Below are 18,374 nucleotides of genomic sequence, written 5' to 3' on the forward strand. Positions count from 1 at the left end.
ATATGCAATCTCGAGTGGTCTCCTGAACTTGACATTGATTTGAGGTAATTTAACTTCAAGATTCGTCCTTTGATTTATGAGGATTCTGTACAAAAGTGTTTTTCAGTGAGCTCATTTCAATCTTTCACGTGATGATGGAAGGCTTGGATTGTAGCGTTTTCTTAGCCGTCCCTTTTGAGTGTTTTGCAGCTGTGGCGCTGAGCACTGAAGAATTGTTACTATAAATGCACACAAGTGGGGTTTTACATGCTAGTGTTCATAAACGATTGTGATTTGCGTATAGTGCAGTCAGTCCAATGATGCTGCTTTTCTTTGTGATAATTGCTGGCTGTGAAAGCAAGGTGGGGTAACGTGTTAAATATCCCATGAAAACCCCAAATAATGGCCTTTTCAGTTAGTAAAATAAAGTCTGCAAAATATATTCAAACAAAACAAACCGAATAGTACCAAGATTTCGGTCTTCTGTAAATATTCACTGCTTATTTTTCGCCCCGCACTGTTTCGCACTGTACAGCTCCTGCCGAGTGCAAAGTGTTAGAATAGTTAGCCCAGCCCTGAACTATGTGACAGTTGTTTAGTTGCATTAAAAATTAGATGAATACAGGTCTCAACCGTTGTCAGGAGATATCTGTGCTCGGTTGATATCAAGTATACATATTTTTCATTCTGTTTTTTGCAAAATATGTCGTCCATGCACGCTGTTCAGTCAACTTTGCATTTCGATCACTAGAGGGCGGACGAAGACCTTGCAACATTGTTACTCATCGGCGTGACCTCGCCAATCAATCCCATTAATCTGGGCTCGGGCAGCGCCCAGAGAGTCTGCCATTTCCATTATTGCGTGGTTTTCAAATCTAAGGGTTTTATAGCCGTAGACTCTGTTCACCTCTTCCATCTGTTTATAGCTGTTTTGCGCGTACAATCGCCACAGTTCGGAGTGGTATGTAGGTTAACTCTTCTAACGCTAGATGGTCTCGTGTTGCTGCTTCACCAGAGCAAGCAACCACAACCCTTCCACGTAAACGAAGTTACAAGGGGGTCACAAACCTTCCTCCTCTTGATCCTATTAATAAGAAGCCTCGAAAACCGACTGAAACCAATATCCACATCAGTGGTCGAAGTGTGGGGGAACTGTGGGCGGAGAATCAGAGGTGTGGCCAGAATGCACAAAACATCCCACTTTTTTGTATTTGGCATTTCACTGACCAGTTACAGCTTATGTTATTTAATTCAACCAATGGATACACATGATTATTTGAGGTTTAATGTGAGTTATTGACATTAAAATACACTCATAAAGTGGGATGTGTTTCCAATCACAGAATGTCCCAAATACGCTTAAAAGTGAAAGCACAAGCCTTGTCTCTGAGCCATGGAGTTGCTGTCATTAGAACTTCTCCTCCCTTTTTCCACAACAGCTGTCCAAACATGAATCTCAAAATATCCTAGTTTGCAAATGTTTTCTATATACTTATGGCTCTGCCATATTTGAGCAGCAAAACACACAAGATGATGGACGGAATGTTGCACATTGGCAAAACATTCACCCCCAGTCACAGATCCGGTCCTAGGATGCTTGTTTCCAGTCCAGGGAGGACCTGGCCTGGCAGTTCGGGCTGGACTGTTGCCATTGGGTACAGGGTCAAGACTGATTTGCATATGGCTGGGTCCAAACTGGAATGGCATGGTGAGCAAAAAAACCATGGATGTAGGCCCAGATCTCTGTACTGGGGTGAATGTATGACATTGTTCTGCGTTCTGTCCATCAACAGTTCTTTTTGCATCTGCCATATTTGGCACATAACACATAATCTGCTATATAATCTGACAATTTTAATTTATAAACTGTTTACAGCTCAAACGGATCAAAAGTTTAAAAAAAATGTGACTTGTGTTGCTGCAAAGTGGACAGCCCTTCTCAAAGGTTGACTGATCACCTTTCTCACTGCTGTATTTGTATGTTACACTGGTACTAATAAGGCAAAATCTTTCCAGAGACTGTTAGCATGTGTAAAATGTCAAAATAATAAAGTATCAGAAAATATACTGCATTATGCTGCAGCCTTTTTTTTTGCTGCATAATTTAGTCAACTATGCAGCATCGTTTTGTCCTCCTTTGCTGCATAATTCCAGTGGCCCCAAAGCAGGCAACACATGTTAAAAGTGCGTGTGCATGAAGCAGATAGACTGTGAAATTTGCAAACTTAGTTTGGTGTGCATGCAAGCCCTGCATTGCCGAACCCTGGTGAGTTGCAGCTACGTCTGCTGAAACCAGGCCAATGAAGGTACCAATGGGTGAGGTGGACTGTCCTCATGGGCAGGGTCCGCTTTAGCCCTGGTAGCGGCCTATGCAACAATGATTCCCTCACTGCCACCCTTTAACAGTGCCCCTCAAGGTTCCATAGCTACACTCTCATATGCATTTAATTTGATTTACAGCGCAGCTCATACCAGTTTAGGGTGTCAAAGCACTTTACATCACACACATTACACAGAGACAGTACATTGTACGTGTGTAAATCACTGTATAGGAATTGTTACATAAGACAAAGGACTACAAGGTGTAGGAGTCACATGACAACCATACTAGTAGGCAATATAGTTTTAATAGTGATTGGTCTGGAGAAACACAAACTAAGAATTTAAAATGTGTTGGGGGTTCTCTTTAATAATCAGAATTGATTTCCATCTGAATGAACACCTTTTGCAACATTAGGATAATAAAAGACTGGGGGGGAAAACACCATAACGCTCTAATTTATATCTTGCAGTTTGTATGCAGCTCTAATATGACGGTTAATAGCTCACTGTTCGATGGTAGGGTTTTAACTTGTAAACTGAAAGTAACAAAAGGATCTCTCTGACAAAAGCAGTAACCCACGGTCCTATTTACAGTATATGCACTTTGTGATCTGCATGGTACATGTTATTTGCAGCAGGCACATTAACCCTCTGTGCTACCTTTCCATGAGTCAAAACTTCCACTAGACAAAACTCTGATCTTTTTCTCTCTCTATGAAGAACATTAATCACCAGAGCTATCATAACATTGTTATTGTTACCCAAAATCGCTGAAGGCCAGGAAGAGGCAGCAAAGTGCTTTTAAAACCATAATCTACTTGCAACCATGACACCTCCACCCAAAATCGGTGCCCAGTGTTGTCATACCGGTCGCACCGCCCTAGAGACAGCCCCTCTCAAGAGTCCTTTGACCTCCGTGACAGTCACTGTTGCTCTAGGGTGTGCTGCTTCATAGGCCTGCCCGCTAGACTGAGGTGTGCTTTACTATGGATTGTGGTGGACATGCATCAAGGTTAACCTACACTTGCCACCGCTAGGGTCCACCTGTTGGTGCTAAGACACCAGGGCTTCTAAGGTCTTGCGGGGCCTTCTAAGGTCTAGCATGGGAATATGCTTCCTCAGGAGAGTGGTCTGGGGGACTGGTCGTGAAGGCTGAAACTGGTTACCCAGTTCCAAATTCTGCAGCTCTGACCATAGTGCAACATCCTCCCCCCACTGAACACCATAGTGCCCCACGGAGAGAAACTCGCACTTCCTTCCACTATAACCCAATTGTGCTCCAATATAAACACCTGGATGCAACTCAATTCAAATCACGCACTAGACAAGAGCAATATGCTGCCTAAAAATAAAGTACCAACATCCTGGAAAAAGCAAACACTCCTAGGGAATGCAAGATTAAGTAAAGCATTTGAAATATAAGTAGGAACAACATGGTTACCATAACGCTTTTACACTCACTATTCAGAAATCAGTGAGTGCTTTTGCTGGAAAGGTAAGGACATGACTACAGGGCCCGGGAGGGACCCATTTTAATGTACATTGCTTATATCCTTACAAAACGTAAGCAGTATGGTTTAAAAAGACCACATCCATGAACACAGAGCCACAGTACACATTTTGTTTTCCAAACCACCCATCAACCAGGTATTGCAGTACCTCCAGGATTGGTGCACTTACCCACCCGGTGAAAACAATGCAGTGCAAAGAAAGACTAGAAAACAAAAGTAGCGCTTCACTGGCAAACTCTGTAAAGTGACGCTAATGTGTTTGGGTGTGAATTAAATAAATCTGCCCACTTTGCCATCACTGTGTCTTGCTTTAGCTTGGTTTTTATTTATTTTTCATATTTTGAACCTTTTATTCCTGCAGGCTGCACTGTAGAGAAGAAATTATTTCAAAAGTGTTTTTCTTTTTTGGATCCATTTCACAAGGGAACAAATAAAGGAAAGGAGGAAAGAGCGGGTGAGAACCGTTGCTTGAAGTCACAGTTTTCAGTAAGTGAGGAGGTGCTAGGAATAAGAGGAAGACAGATAGGGGGTGCCAGCGGCAGAGCAGGAGTGGACATTGGCCTTGTCTTCTCTGGGCAAGAAGGAAAATAGTCCTTTTCCTTTCCTGCCCACCCGAACGGCCACGAATGCCGAGCCTTGGCAATTTCTGCCGTCCTGGGACGAATGTTTATAATAAAGTAAGGGATTGGAATCTATTGAATAAAAGAAGTAGGGGCACGCCGTGCCCTGCCGATCCAACCCACTTCGACCACTGATCCGCATTGGAAATGAAAACACGTTTAAACAGTGTCCTGCAAATAAAACACAGAGTATGTTGGATTTCAGGAAGTGGAGTAAGTATGTTTAGGAGTATCAGACAGTCTACTGCATAGGGTTGAGTGGTGCCTATCCTTTAAAACTGGGATGTATCCAGTCCCGATCTGCGGGGTCCATGTTCACTCCATTCCCGGTCAGTCACTTTTGCTTGGTGAGGGAATCCTCCGCCATGGCGAGCAGCAGATGTGATGTATCCAACCAGCAGACAGTGTATGAGGCCGAGGCGAGGGCATGGTCCCAGGATGGGCCCTTCTTGGTTCGGCTAGCACAGAAAAATGCAGTCCAGGACCTGGGCAAACAAACAAAATAAGGTCAGATTCATTAAATACAGAAAAAAGGAGCGCTGGCCAGGCAGAGCAGCCACTGGACTCGCATGTGCTTGTAGAAGTGCATTCTTAAGGGGCTCTCTTGTGATTTATAGTGTCATAGAGAGATCGATGGCTTCCAGGTACTCTTGTGGCCTCATCTGGAGCCCCTGACTATGTCCATGTCTAAAGCGGGGTTTATTGTGCTGGAGGAGAGCTCCAGCTTATATTATCGAGCCCTGTGAGATGTAAAACAGCCCGCTGCCCATCGGAGTCTGTGGAGTTTCCCTCTTCAGATGGGGAATAGAGGGGGTTTCTGCAGATGATCCACATTGCAGGGAAGCAGACAATGACAGCTGTCTCCATACGCTGGGCATTTACTCAGGCCAGCCTTTCCTAAGACAATGCCCCAGTCAAAACTACATTTGGCGCCTCTCCTGATCCTTCTCCTACACTTCTTCCTCATCTGCCCCCGCTTTTGGTGTTTCTAGTAGGGGTCCTTTGACAGATCGATGATTCAGGTACATCTGCTCCAACTCTAGGCGCCCTGAGGCCTGGACTCCCTTACCCAGACCGCCCATGCCAAAAGCTGGCCCTGCATGTACTACCTAAAGGGCCTGCTGTCCTGGGAAACCATGTCTGCTCCCCTCCTAAGAGGATCACCAGATGAGAACTAGAAGAGGAACAAGTGGGTAGTGGGCTATTCTTGTCCTCTGATAATGGAGGGTCAATTATGCCTTCAAACTTGCACATAAAGATATTTGTGATCATCTAAGGGTAACTCTAACAAGTGCATTTCTAGTGATTGCGAATTTCCTACCATGTGCATGTGTAGACTTTTACAGTCTTAAGTGCGAAACCTATTCACCTAATGTTTGCTGACATTTCCAGTTGCACAAAAAATTAACACCAATTCTCCTAATCTGTCCTTGCTCATTGCATTTATTGTACACTTGGAGGCATTACCTATGGGTGCAGCTACTGTGCCCCATAAACTATAAATGCTGTACCATCCAGGACATGTGCAGAAGGAGTCCAGGGGGACCACTTGCTTGCGGATACAGATTTGCTTGAAAAATGGAAGGTCTTCTCTTAGCAGGGCCCTACAACTGCATCCGTGAGGGGCGTCTGGTTGCAGCTTCTGAGTCCCTCAGCAACAGGGGTTCACAAACTGAGCCTGCAAGTTGACCTCTCTTGTTGCATCAGAGAGAATACTTGGGGGTATCGTACAGGTGATTGTCGATTTTTGCCCTTACATAACCAAAGTCCTGAAGTTTTAATTAAATTATTTGATCCCACTCCTAATCATAGGATTGTATAGAATATCTGACAATGGCTATTATACTTGGGGCACCCCTTGTAAGTGATAATAGAATGTCTCATTATTTAGCCATTTCCTTATTTTATATTTCGATTAGCAGATACATCACTTTTATCTCAATGTAATTTTATTTTCAAACCAAATGCCTACATGGAATCTATAATTAAGGCTTTGGGCCCAGTTTATATGTTGGTGGAGAACTCTGCCAGAACTTCAATTGAGTTTTCTCCCTGCCAACAATATAGTCTGCTTGCTCGATTTAGAGTTGAACCGACCATGGTTTGACAATGGCAGAGACTACTCTGTCTCTACAGTGGGCATACGTCTCCAACAAATGTATTCCCAGTTCCAAAGTCAGCAGCTCTGGCAGTAATTCTGCATACTCAACCTGTCTTTGCCATGTGAAACACAATCACACCTGTTTATTTCACACTGCATCTTGCCGGCCTCTTAAAACGTTCCAAACTTAAATCAAAGCAACAGCCCCTTTTGTCAGGGATGCATTTGCTGGGCCTCCTGGTGCGCCTTCCACGAAAAGAGAATAGGGGAGTTTTCACACCTCCCTTAAATCTCTATCAAATCAGGGAAGGACGGGCGCGCTCCCTGCGAGAGTCTCTGCGCTCTAAGTAGAAATGTTGCGCACAAGCACACAGCCTACAGGGAACATAGGTGGCATCGCAGCCTAGAGAGATCCAAGAGGTATAATCATAGGGCAAGATTATCAAAATTGAGAGACCCTTAATTTTTCACCTGCCTCTATGTCCTGCCATCTCAATAGAACGTTCCAAAGGGCCTTCTTCCTCATGGATGAGTTCCCTCTCAGATCTAACTTAGATGTTGAAATTACAGATTCTAGCCAATCAGTGTGATTGGAGGGGGGGTGAACATTCCTCTCATCTGCGGCAAATTTCCCTTCTTGCTAAAAGTATGGCATAAAAAAGAAATGTTCACGCAGGGCCTGTGATTTCGTCGGAGATTCCGAACATAATCAAAGAGAGGCTTACCTTAACTTGGAACTCAGGGATGTTCGAGATGGTGTTACCAACCTTCACCCGGAATTCTAGAATAGCCGGAAATTCCTGGAACATGTGGACGTTTGATGCTCTCTCCAGGCTGCACTTCATGCATCTTGCATGAGGCCCCTTTGTAATCTTTGAGAGCCTTTACAGGGTTAAGTAGGCCCTGTTAATTGAAAAGAGATGTTTTCTCCTTAACCAGGCCGGCTTGACAATAAAGAACAAGGTGCTCAACAATACTTGCCAGAGTTGTTCCCAGTGCACTCTCGGCAGGCAATCGCCCCACAGATCTTCTGCCAGTCTGAAATCCCCATCTATTACTTCTTCAATTTCCCTAAACCAGGTAGATACCTCTTTCTTCCCCAGAGGTTTCACCACCAAGTGTTATTCTAAGAGGTTACCTATGCCAATTGGAGACTTCAGGTTTTGAGCCCAGCTTCTCAGTTGGATATACTTAAATTTAGAAATTTCCCCCTCCAGGGTGGTGCGTCACATTAACCAAGGTTGAATCATACCTTCCTGAGCAAGGTCTACCCATACGCTGAGCCCTGCGTTTCTTAATGGCTGTGCTAGTTTATCTTTTGAACAATCCAGTGTTCCGGGGGAGATCCAGAGAGGGACGAGGCTCGAGAAGTAACTAAGGCCCATCAGCCGTCTGATGCTTGGCCATATTCTGGCCATGGCCTGTAGCACCTTGAGACTTATCTTTTCGAAGAACTTAGGGTCTCCGTACTTAAACATGAAACAATCCTTGCCTAGATTGACTCCCTTCAACATGGCTGAAAACATGGACCCCACCCCGGAAGAGTCTGGGGCTTTCAACAGCATTCTGGAGTGAGTCAGTTGGAAGGCTCACGCATAATACTGCAAGTCTGGGAGGGATAATCCTACCTTCTCCCTCCTGCGTCACAACTTCCAAGCAATTCTAGTTCCTTTATATGCCCATATAAAGGAATTTATAGCCTGCTGAAGTTTATCAATGGAAGGCATACCAAAATGTAGAGGTATAGAGTTAAAAAAGGTGATCTTAGGCAGTATTATCATTTTAACCAGGTTCACCCACCACACATTGACGGTGGGGGGGGGGGGGGGGGAGGTTGAACCCATCGCTTCATAAGCTGCGAGCATTCCCTTGTGGCATTCAACGTGTTGGCTACTGTAATTTTATCAGTCTCCTGTACTATCTTTACCCCCAAGATATCTCATCTCTTTTTTGGTACAGTATTGACTCCTCTAGATTCCATGTAATAATCTCTGTTTTTCCTGAATTTACCTCATACCGAGACACTTTTCCAAACTCCTGCATGTTTTAAGGCGGCTGGCAGGGCAGCAGAGAGGTCTGAGGAATAAACCAGTATGTCATCGGCATAAAGGGCTACTTTTCTGTCCCACTCTTCATACCTAAAGGATAGAATATTCACCTGGTCTCTAAGCTTCTGGGCAAACTGCTCAATATAGAGGTTAAAAAGAAGAGGGGATAAGGGGCAGCCCTGTGTTATTTTAAAAGGTTTAGTTGAATTTCCATTAAGAAACATTTTTGCTGATGGCTCTTGATAGATCAACTGGATAGCTCTGCAGAAGTTCTTACGAATGTTATGCTTTTCTAGCACGACCGCCAAGTATACCCTGTTGACTCTGTCAAAAGCCTTAGTGGCATCTAAAGTCATAACTGATAGGGGAAGCGAGTACGTTGAGGCAAGATCAATCGTACCAATAAGATCATGTTTAAGTTCATACAGATTTCTGCCCATAACAAACCACTTCTGGTCGAGATGCAACATATCACCTGCTACTGTGCCCAGCCGATCTGCTAGGATTTTAGCAAAGATTTTATAATCCGCATTAATCAATAATATGGGTCTATATGACTCAGTTGGTGGGATTTTTCCCTGGCTTTAGTATTAAAGTGATCGTTGCCTCACCCCAAGAACCAAGTAGTTGTACACTATTGCTTAAAATCTTATTAAACAGCAGGGTCATAACCGGAATTAAAACCTCCTCTACATTTTTTATATAGCTCTGTTGGTAACCCATCCGGAACTGACGCTTTTCCTTTGTTGCTTGAAAGTACAACTCTCTTTACCTCCTCCTGAGTAATCTGCTCCGAGAAATTCTGTTGTGATGTATCTAGAGGTTTAAGTATGTTCCAGCTCAACCATTCCTCAACATTGTTTGTTAACACGTTCTTCCGTGTATAATTTCTGAAAGAAGACATAAAAAGCTCCCTCTATTTCTGAGTCTGTAGTTAATTTAACCTATCACACAGTATCCTCTATTTCCCTTATTGAGTTAAGTATTCTGTCTGTTTTTGATTTACAGGCCAACAATCTCCCTGCTCCTTCCCCGTATTCAAAATGAGCCAACTTGCTCACCTCTCAGCGCTTTGTAACCCTCGCCTGTAGGATAGTATCTAGCTGTTCCTTCAATTTCTTCAGTTTATCTTCATCTCCCTGCCTCATCTCCTCTTCCCTAGTACGCCACATGTCAGCCTCTAAGATCTTCATTTCTGTTTCTATTTGGGCAACCTCCTCTCTGTGCTGCCTATTTCTGAAGCATAATCTGCTGGTAATTTTCACCCTTAAATAAGCCTTCAAGGTGTCCCAAACTATTGAAGTAGAGGCCGTTCCGATATTAAGGCTTAAGAATTCCTTTGTATCAAGACGCAGATAATTATTTCTTCTGTGTCCTGGAGCAGCGTCCGGTCCAGACTCTCCCGACCTTCCTATTTTTGAGATCTAGATCCAAATACACCCCTGAGTGGTCAGACTAATGGTTCGTCAAGAACCAGATGTCCTGGATTTCCTCTCTCAGGCTTCGACTGACTAAAAAGTAGTCTATTCTAGATCTATTGACATATTTCCTATTGTAATAGGAGGCACCCAGCGGGAGGCCAGATCTATCCCTACAGACATCACTTAGCCCCGTCTGCCTAATCATCGAATGTAAATATACACGTGAATTAGGAACCACCACCGCTCTTCTGTTTGGCGATTTATCTAGCTTGAGGTCTAAAACAATATTAAAATCACCCGCCATATTTACAGGATCTGGGAAGCTTACAAATTTGCGAAGATTGTCTTTAAGGGCTCCGGATCATCACATTTCGGGCCATAATACCCTACCAAAGTAATTAAATTACCCATGAGTATCATCTTAAGACTGACCTATTTGCTGCCAGTGTCAATTAGCGAGTCAATTATGTGTGCCTTAACTTGCTTCTTAATTATTATCGCCACTCCTTATGTTGGCGCTGTAATCGGTACAGATCATATGTCCAACCCATTTTAAGTTCTTAAAAATTGCCGTACATTAGTTTTTAATCAGATGGGTCTCTTGCAAGATAATTATTTGTGTTTAACATGTAACCTATTAACTTTCCAAGATAAAAACTGGAGCATCCTCTAAATATTTCATGTTTGAGGCAAACAAACCAGACCACTGCATTTATTTCTGAGATAAACAGCGTGACTGAGTCAAAATAGGATTTTTTTGTTTGTTTATTCCATATATGCTCCCCACCCAATGCACCCAACCCATACCCCTACCCCTACCCCTGCGCCCCACCCTGAAGAACCCATCCCACTATCTCCTTGGACTTGATGTTAGTCCTAGATTGCTACGCCAGAAGGAAACCCACCATCATATCCCTCTATCGTACAATATCTATAGCCGCATACATTTCAATAAATAGCTACTCTATTTGTTTGCCCCACCCCCACCTATACCCCATGTGTTAACTAAGAGGTATTGTATATAATTTTTCATGGTAGAAAGGGGGACTAAAAAAGAACTAGAAAAGGGAAAAGACCTCAAAGAAATTCAAGCAAACCTCTGATATATTAGCGGTCACCTTGTTTTATGCTCCAAAAGCTCATCAACCTCTTGCTTAGTCCTTACTTTATTATTCTATTTTTGTGCATGACTTTTAAGGAGGCGGGAAATTTAAGTTGGGCCACAGCGCCTAACTTTTTGAACTCATTGAGTTTTTTCCCCAACCCCCATTGTCTATCTAACGTGGCTCGGGCGAAGTCAGATCTAATTTCGAAGGAAAAATCTTTCCCCCTCAACGACTGTGCCTTCAGAGCCATGGTCAGAACTTTTTCTTTTTAAGAATGTGTGGAAGTTCAGTAAGATCTTTTGGGACTTGGTTTTGTTGGGGTTCCTTCTAAATGGATCCCTATGCACCCTTTGGATGTCTTTACTTAATTCTTCCTCGGTCTCCTCGATCTGTACCGCTTCTTTAATTAATGCAGTGATGAAAGTCCTATAGTCATCTCCTTTCTTTCCTTTTGGAATGTTTAGAATACGAAGGTTAAACCTCCTAGAGTTATTCTCCAGTTGCTCCAATTCATCACTGACCTCCTGCTCTTCTTTTTCGAGAGCCAATATGTCAGCTTTTGTGGTGCTCAATTAATCTTTCAGCTCCCCTACAGAGTTATCACAAGTCTCAGTCCTCGTATTTAAGAGATCTGTTTTCTTTTCCAGGGACTCGCAAAAGCACCTTATCTCTCCCTGGTTTGATTCAGAAACGCGAACCCCCTCTTGATTTCTTCCAAGAGGGTATAGAGCATGGCTTCCATGGGCACTGGTACTTTCCCTAAGGAAGTATCCATAACTGCACCACCTGTACTAGGCTCGATCTCACCGCCCTGGGAAATTGTTTTTAAACCCACCTGTGCATCTTTTTCACCATATGCATTAGTGGAAGCCTGCTCCTGACTGCTTACAAGGTTTAATGAAGGAGAGCCCTCCTTGGCAGCCATTTGCTCTCTAATAGGCTGCTCTACTAACCCTTCTCTGAGTGCCCTTGCCTGCTGTGTAATTTCCACCACCATGGGCTGTACCTTACCTTACAGACAAATCCTTCCTCTGAATCCTGTGTGGATCCTTGGGTGGGAGGAGGGAAGATATTTCCCACCACCACTACTGTCTGCCTTCCCGCTTGCAAAACCTTGCTTTTTTCCTCGGGCTGAGGATTTGATTGTTTTCTCCGTGCTTGGAAGGTCCTGAGAATCCTGCTGAAGTGTACTCGGAAGCTACCTCTGAAGCTCCTGTAGCTCCTCTGTCTTTCCGCACTGGCTCCCCTTGCTTCCAGGGCTAGACAAACAGTACGTGTGCTGCCGCTGCCCAAGTTGCCCCGGAGGAGACCGCGTGCTGCTGCCCTGCGGCTCCTCCTCAGCTCCAGGGCCACCGCCTGCCAGCAGGTATTCGCATCAAAAGCAGACGACCCGACACGGCACATATGCAGCAAAAAAGAATAAGGTAAGTTGTAATTATAGGGGGGGTTAATTGACTTTACGGAGCGCGGTTCACAATTTAGCTAAAAAAAACTGCTACTTCATGGCGATAGACGCTGTGCCGCAAGTGTGCAAGCGACCTGCTCAGACAGCGGCTGCCATGTTCTCCCCAATAATAGATGATCTTACTGTACTATTCAGTGTCTATCAATAATAATGAAAATGATGTGACAGAACTTTTGTTACAGTTAAGGGACTTAACCTTCTGTATGATGAGTATCTTCATTAAATTATTGCATACAGCAATTTAAAATGTTCTAATTTTGAAAGACTTCTTATATAGTTGCATTAAAAGATGTAAATAAAAGGCACGTTTTGCATTCACATCGGCTTTGTATTTTTCTATATCCTGAGTGATTTACTTCTCTCAGTTTTTAAAAGTGTCTCAGGATTTTGTGCACGGGTTGAGGTATGCATTATGCTTTTTACAATAGCCTTCATATAACAACTATTAGAACATTGGAATGTTGAGCGCTCCATTGAAAACAATGGAGTGCTTTCGGGCTACAATGGCAGGTAGAAGCCCAGAGCATTAATATTCCAATGTTTGTTCACAGCAGCAGCTGTGAACAAAGGCCTCACGGGGCCGAGGAGATTTCAATCTTTGTTTCACAAATTAAAACATTCTGCACTCTAGGGGAGGAGTGTTCTAATAGCCTTAAATGCCATCTGTAGCGAGCTCTACGGCTTTTAAAGGCCCACTCCCTTTTTAAACGCCAACGCCGCAGCGGCCCTTTAATGGCCGGTAGAGCCTGCTAGAGCTGGCTCTAAGGCTATAAGAAAACTTTCATTCCACTCGACTTCGCATACTGACAATTTTAAGGATGGAATTTTGTGAAAAAGCTTCCCAGTGTCTGCTTTCTATATTTGAGTCTGAATGCCTAATTTCCTTTTTCCATCATAATGCTAAAGGTTTTTGAAAAACTTTCCTCTAGAATAGCGGTTTTAACCATGAAAATTAGTGCCTAGGCAAATGCTTATAGTTTTATTGTTTGCATTTTTCCAACGTACGTCTTAGTGGAGACTGTCAGTTACAATGCCTCGCTACTGATGTGTAGCATTATAAGTCTTTTCCTGCTGGCTATCGTTCACCCCTTTCATCCTAAAAGTCTTCCTAATATTTGTTAATCACTTTGTGGCCATTCACAGTGGTCATCCTCCAACTCATGCAGACTCTGAACTCCATTCAGTTTTCCTTATCTTTTATTTTTCCCCTGTTTTGCCCACTCTAATAGAATTGCATTTTGCTTTATTTAGTATATAAGAGTTTTAATCTCTGAGACAAATTTTCCAAATTTGGGGATCAGAAAAGAAATAAGTGGACACTCTTTATTTTTCTCTGCTCAAACCAGGGGTGTGTCCAATTTCTGATGTGTCCTCATATCATCTGCAACTGTGTGTAAATGCTTAGCTGCTCGGCAGTGTAACTTACAAATGCACAAGGGCTTTCTGTTGGGACTCCTCAATACCTTTTCAAGAGTATGAATTCGTTTCAGCAACAAGCACTAGCTGGTCACTCTGGTGGTTTGATAGCCCGGTGTACCTCTCCCAACATCTCCAACACCTACAAATGTCCACACGGGCACCGTACCCCCAACATGTGATCACACTAAAATGTTTGCAGAGGTCAGTTGTCCTGTTATTCTCCCCACCCTACTCCATGAAGACCCCTCCACAAAGAAATACCACAATTTCGGACAACACTGATGCATTTACCCACAGGAGGTGGAAGGTCATAAAATCCCAACTCATATCCTTACTCTGTGGAGTTCCTCCATTGGCAAACAAGCCACAGCCTGTACATAGCATTCTGCACACACTCTCATGAGGCCAAGGAATTACAGTAACTTTGAGGCAGAACTACAAAAAGTGAATGCCGCTTGAAGCACCTACCCCTAGCTAAATGTAAGGGCCTACACTTCCTACATGTCCTGTTTGCCTCTTCACCACTGCACCAGAGGCTCTTCCCTCCCTTGCCCTGTCAAGTTCCCCTCCCTAATGTATCCCTTGCGTGCATGCACATTTAAATAAACTAGAAGACGTCCAGTTTGCAATGTTACTCTCATTATTGCACCGGTAGACAAGGCTGTGGCAGGTCTTTTCTCATATACTTACCTTACTCTGTTTATTTTGTCAACCTACATAGGCACTCACAATATGCTTCTCATCTGAAGGCATGCTCACTATCTATGCTGTGCTACCTTTAACGTCTTAAAATTATCCCTACAACGCGTCAGCGCAGGTAGCCAAAAACAAAGCCGTAATGCATAGTTGGACATGTCAAAAGAGCTAACAGGCCAAACTATTAGCAGAGGTATATTATGCAAATATTAGTAAAAAGCATACTGTTTGTTGGAACTTTGTGCCAGAATTACCTCTGGCTTTCCGCACTTCCTACATTAATTATCTGACCGGACATCCTAAATCCTAAAAGCGCACTTTTAAAGGATTTGAATGCCAATGATTTTTTAAATTCTGTCTAATTGTTTTGTTTAGAATCTGGAAACGTCTGCCAAAGTGGAGATCCCTGTAGGTGCGTGTACTTCCTCTGAATCCCAAAAAAGACCAGGAGCCCTTGTGGATGGGAAAGCTAAAAAAGCCTGTCTGGGACCATGATGGTGTGAATGAGGCTTTGTTCAGCGTGAATGGCCTTCATGATTTTTGGCACCCGAGGCAAAGCCTGCTGTTGCAAAATTAATAGAAGATTTCTTCTGACATGACTAAAGCATAGCCAAAAGAGTACAAGTTAAAAATTGTACTATCTCTAGTTCTAACTGGAATATAATGCTGCACCATGAATCCACGCTTCTATTCTCGTTTCCCTTGAGTGCCTGTTCCTAGAAGAGGATAAGACGCCATCTTTTTTGTTACCTGAACAGTGCCAAAAGATCTGTATTCACAGAATTTGAAGAGCGCAATGAATGTTACTAGAATGAAGCTCCCTTTGTGAAAATGCATAGGAAGCCTGCAAAATGTGTAGTCACTACAGTGTAACATGGTTTTGTTGGTTTGTCATATTTTTGTGTTTGTAACGTTTATTTAATAAAGTGTTATTGAAGCACGCCTGAAAAGCATTGCTTGATGTTTTGTACACGTTCTTCATTGAACTTCTAAATCCTTAAATGAGCAAGACTATACTTCGACGATGATTATTTTTAGGTTCTAGAGAGGATTATCTGCAGCTATTATTATTTTTTTGCTATTTTTGTGGTGTGTTGTCTGTTTTGGAATAGCCTTTCGATTTTTAATTTTTTAGTATGGCTTGAAATGATAATTGCTGGAGCATATTGATCAATGGGCTTTAACATTATACAGAACTCGAAGATGTTAGGCACTGAACTTGGTGAGTTACTGACAATCATAGAATGTGGATCATAGCCCACTGGGGCAATATGACATGTACTATAATATGGAGGGGCACTACGGATAATATAGAATTTGCTGGGTAGCAGAAATGAACGGAATACTACTATTAAAGCCTACCTTGAGATCATAAGCAATAACACATCAGGACGAAATATGCTATTTTCTGTTGCATTTATTTTGGTGAGTATTAAATTATGGTTAATGTTACTTTCACACTTGGGATGGCTGAAAAACGTTTGACGATTACATCAGTGGAGTCATGCTCATGAGTTAAGTATTTATCTGCATGATCGATCAAGAAGATGAATTTATGCACAGCATTTGATGACATCATATTTTTCAGAGCATTAGTAAAGAATGGAAGGTAGGTATTATGAGTTAAACACTGTTGCATTTTTTGATATTCTGTGTCAATTAATCATGATATTAATAATCAGTATGTTGATAGTAATGATAAAACAGTGCTGACTGAGACTTGGAATGCTCACAATATGGGACAATATACATTCACATGAACCTCAACTCGAACATTGCAAGATGGCTGCTATTTATGAGATAGTATTTCTAATGGACATTATGAGAATAACATTTTGTTGCATTCATGCAAATTCTATGTGAATTAGTCATGCTATTAATAATCAGGATGTTTATATCAATGATACAATAGTGTCGATTGAGACTTATAATGCTAGCAATTTGGGACATTATACCTTCACATGAACGTGTATTAAACATTTAAAGATGGCGACTATTGATAAGCTAATATTGCTGGACCGTTTTTGAACCATCATTTACATTTACCATTTGAGCACTATAACTGTATTTATGGCAAGGTTCCCTGACCATGATCAAGACTTTTTCTCCTAAACTCGTTGAGATTGCTAGCCAACTTGTATTTAAAAAGCATTCACCATGATTCCAAGTGTAAATTCATTTTCTAGACGCTTGGGTTTAGATAAAGTGTTGGTGTACAAGCGGGTTTTCCACACCTATGCACGTACCATGACCACAAGTGACGGAGGCATTGGACTGGACTCTCCCTACCAACTGCTGCATTAAGAGTTTTTCACCAAACATGTTTAAAAACATAATTTGTTCAAGGGACTGTCCTCTGCATTCAGTCTGCCAGGATGTAATAGCATGACGCCCTCAAGAATATTGATTCTTCATTATGGATAAAGACATTGATTTACTATATAAGCAGTAACTGGTACTAGGGGAGGAGTGTTGCGAGAAAATCTGAACCAATATCATGCATATGTGTATGTGTATAGATATATGTGATGCCAGCAGTTCAGATAAAATTTACATCAGAACTTCAATGTTGGAGGGAAAGTGGGCTACTTAGTCATGAAGAATACATGTTTCTCAAAACAGAGCACCCAATAACACCTCTGATGTATCTTATTACCAAAGTCCACAAAGACTGTGAGAACCCCCCAGGTCTCGCCATTTTTTCTGCTATAGAAAGTACATTTGAGAACACATCTAAATATGTTGATCAATTTCTAGGTGAATTCGTTCAAAAGCTCCAATTTTATTTGCAAGATACCGGAGATTTTTTGCACAGGATGTATTATTTTCTATGGGAAGAAGAGTATGTTTTGATTAACTTTGATGTTGCCTCATTATATACCAGCATTAAACACAAAGATGCCCTAAGGTAGTCAGTTACTTTTTGGGAGCTAGGCCATTAAATATGTGGGAACACACTTAAATGCTACTAACCATTAATTAATTGATGCTTAAACAGAAACTACTTCACTTTCAATGGTGAATATTACCATCAGATAGTGGTACAGCTGTGGGCACCTGCTTCGCCTCCTGTTATGTGAATTTGAATATGGGCTGGTGGGAGGAGCAGTGGTCCAAACGCGTTACCACGATATATGGGAGAGGAACATTGTACATTGGTGTTGTTTTGACAAGCTCTTTATAGTCTGGAAAGGTTCTGAGGAGAGCGCAAGAATGTTCCTTAACCAAATTGGAAAGAATGATCTAAACTTACATTTCACCAGGGTAATCAGTAAAACAGAGGTTATTTTTTTGGATTTGACTATTTACATTAAGGAAAGAAAGTTGCAAACCAAATTGTATAGAAAACAGACAGCTGGAAACACGGTATTACACGAAACCAGTTACCATTCACGCAATCTAGAACATAGTATCCCGTATGGGAAGACTTTAAGGGCAAGATGCAATTGCAGTGAGCCTAAAAAAGAGAACATTGCTATTGATCAAATCTAGATTGCTTAAGCGGGGTACCCATAAACATGCATTGACAAAGCTATTGAGAAGACCAAACAGAGATCAAGGGAACACATATTGTTCCAAAATAATAAATCCAACTTTCAGGCTAGAGAACACCAGAATTTCAGACACCTCATTACATTTGGTGAGCAAAAGGGGTCATTTTGCTCCATTCTTCATAAATATTGGCA

The 18,374-nt window shown here is 42.3% G+C and overlaps 1 protein-coding gene across 1 annotated transcript in view; it reads left to right on the forward strand.

The window, feature by feature from the left end:
• The window catches only part of UBE2T (ubiquitin conjugating enzyme E2 T), a 74,209-nt gene extending 58,571 nt beyond the window's left edge, over positions 1-15,638 (forward strand). Inside the window, exon 7 of the mRNA XM_085599702.1 lies at positions 15,064-15,638. Within this exon, the coding sequence (XP_085455828.1) occupies positions 15,064-15,183 (120 nt within the window). The 3' untranslated portion in view covers positions 15,184-15,638. The remainder of the gene's footprint in view (positions 1-15,063) is intronic.
• Positions 15,639-18,374: the final 2,736 nt, after the last annotated feature.

The sequence above is a fragment of the Triturus cristatus genome, chromosome 1_1 (assembly GCF_964204655.1).
Source record: "Triturus cristatus chromosome 1_1, aTriCri1.1, whole genome shotgun sequence".
Classification (NCBI taxonomy): Eukaryota; Metazoa; Chordata; class Amphibia; order Caudata; family Salamandridae; genus Triturus; species Triturus cristatus.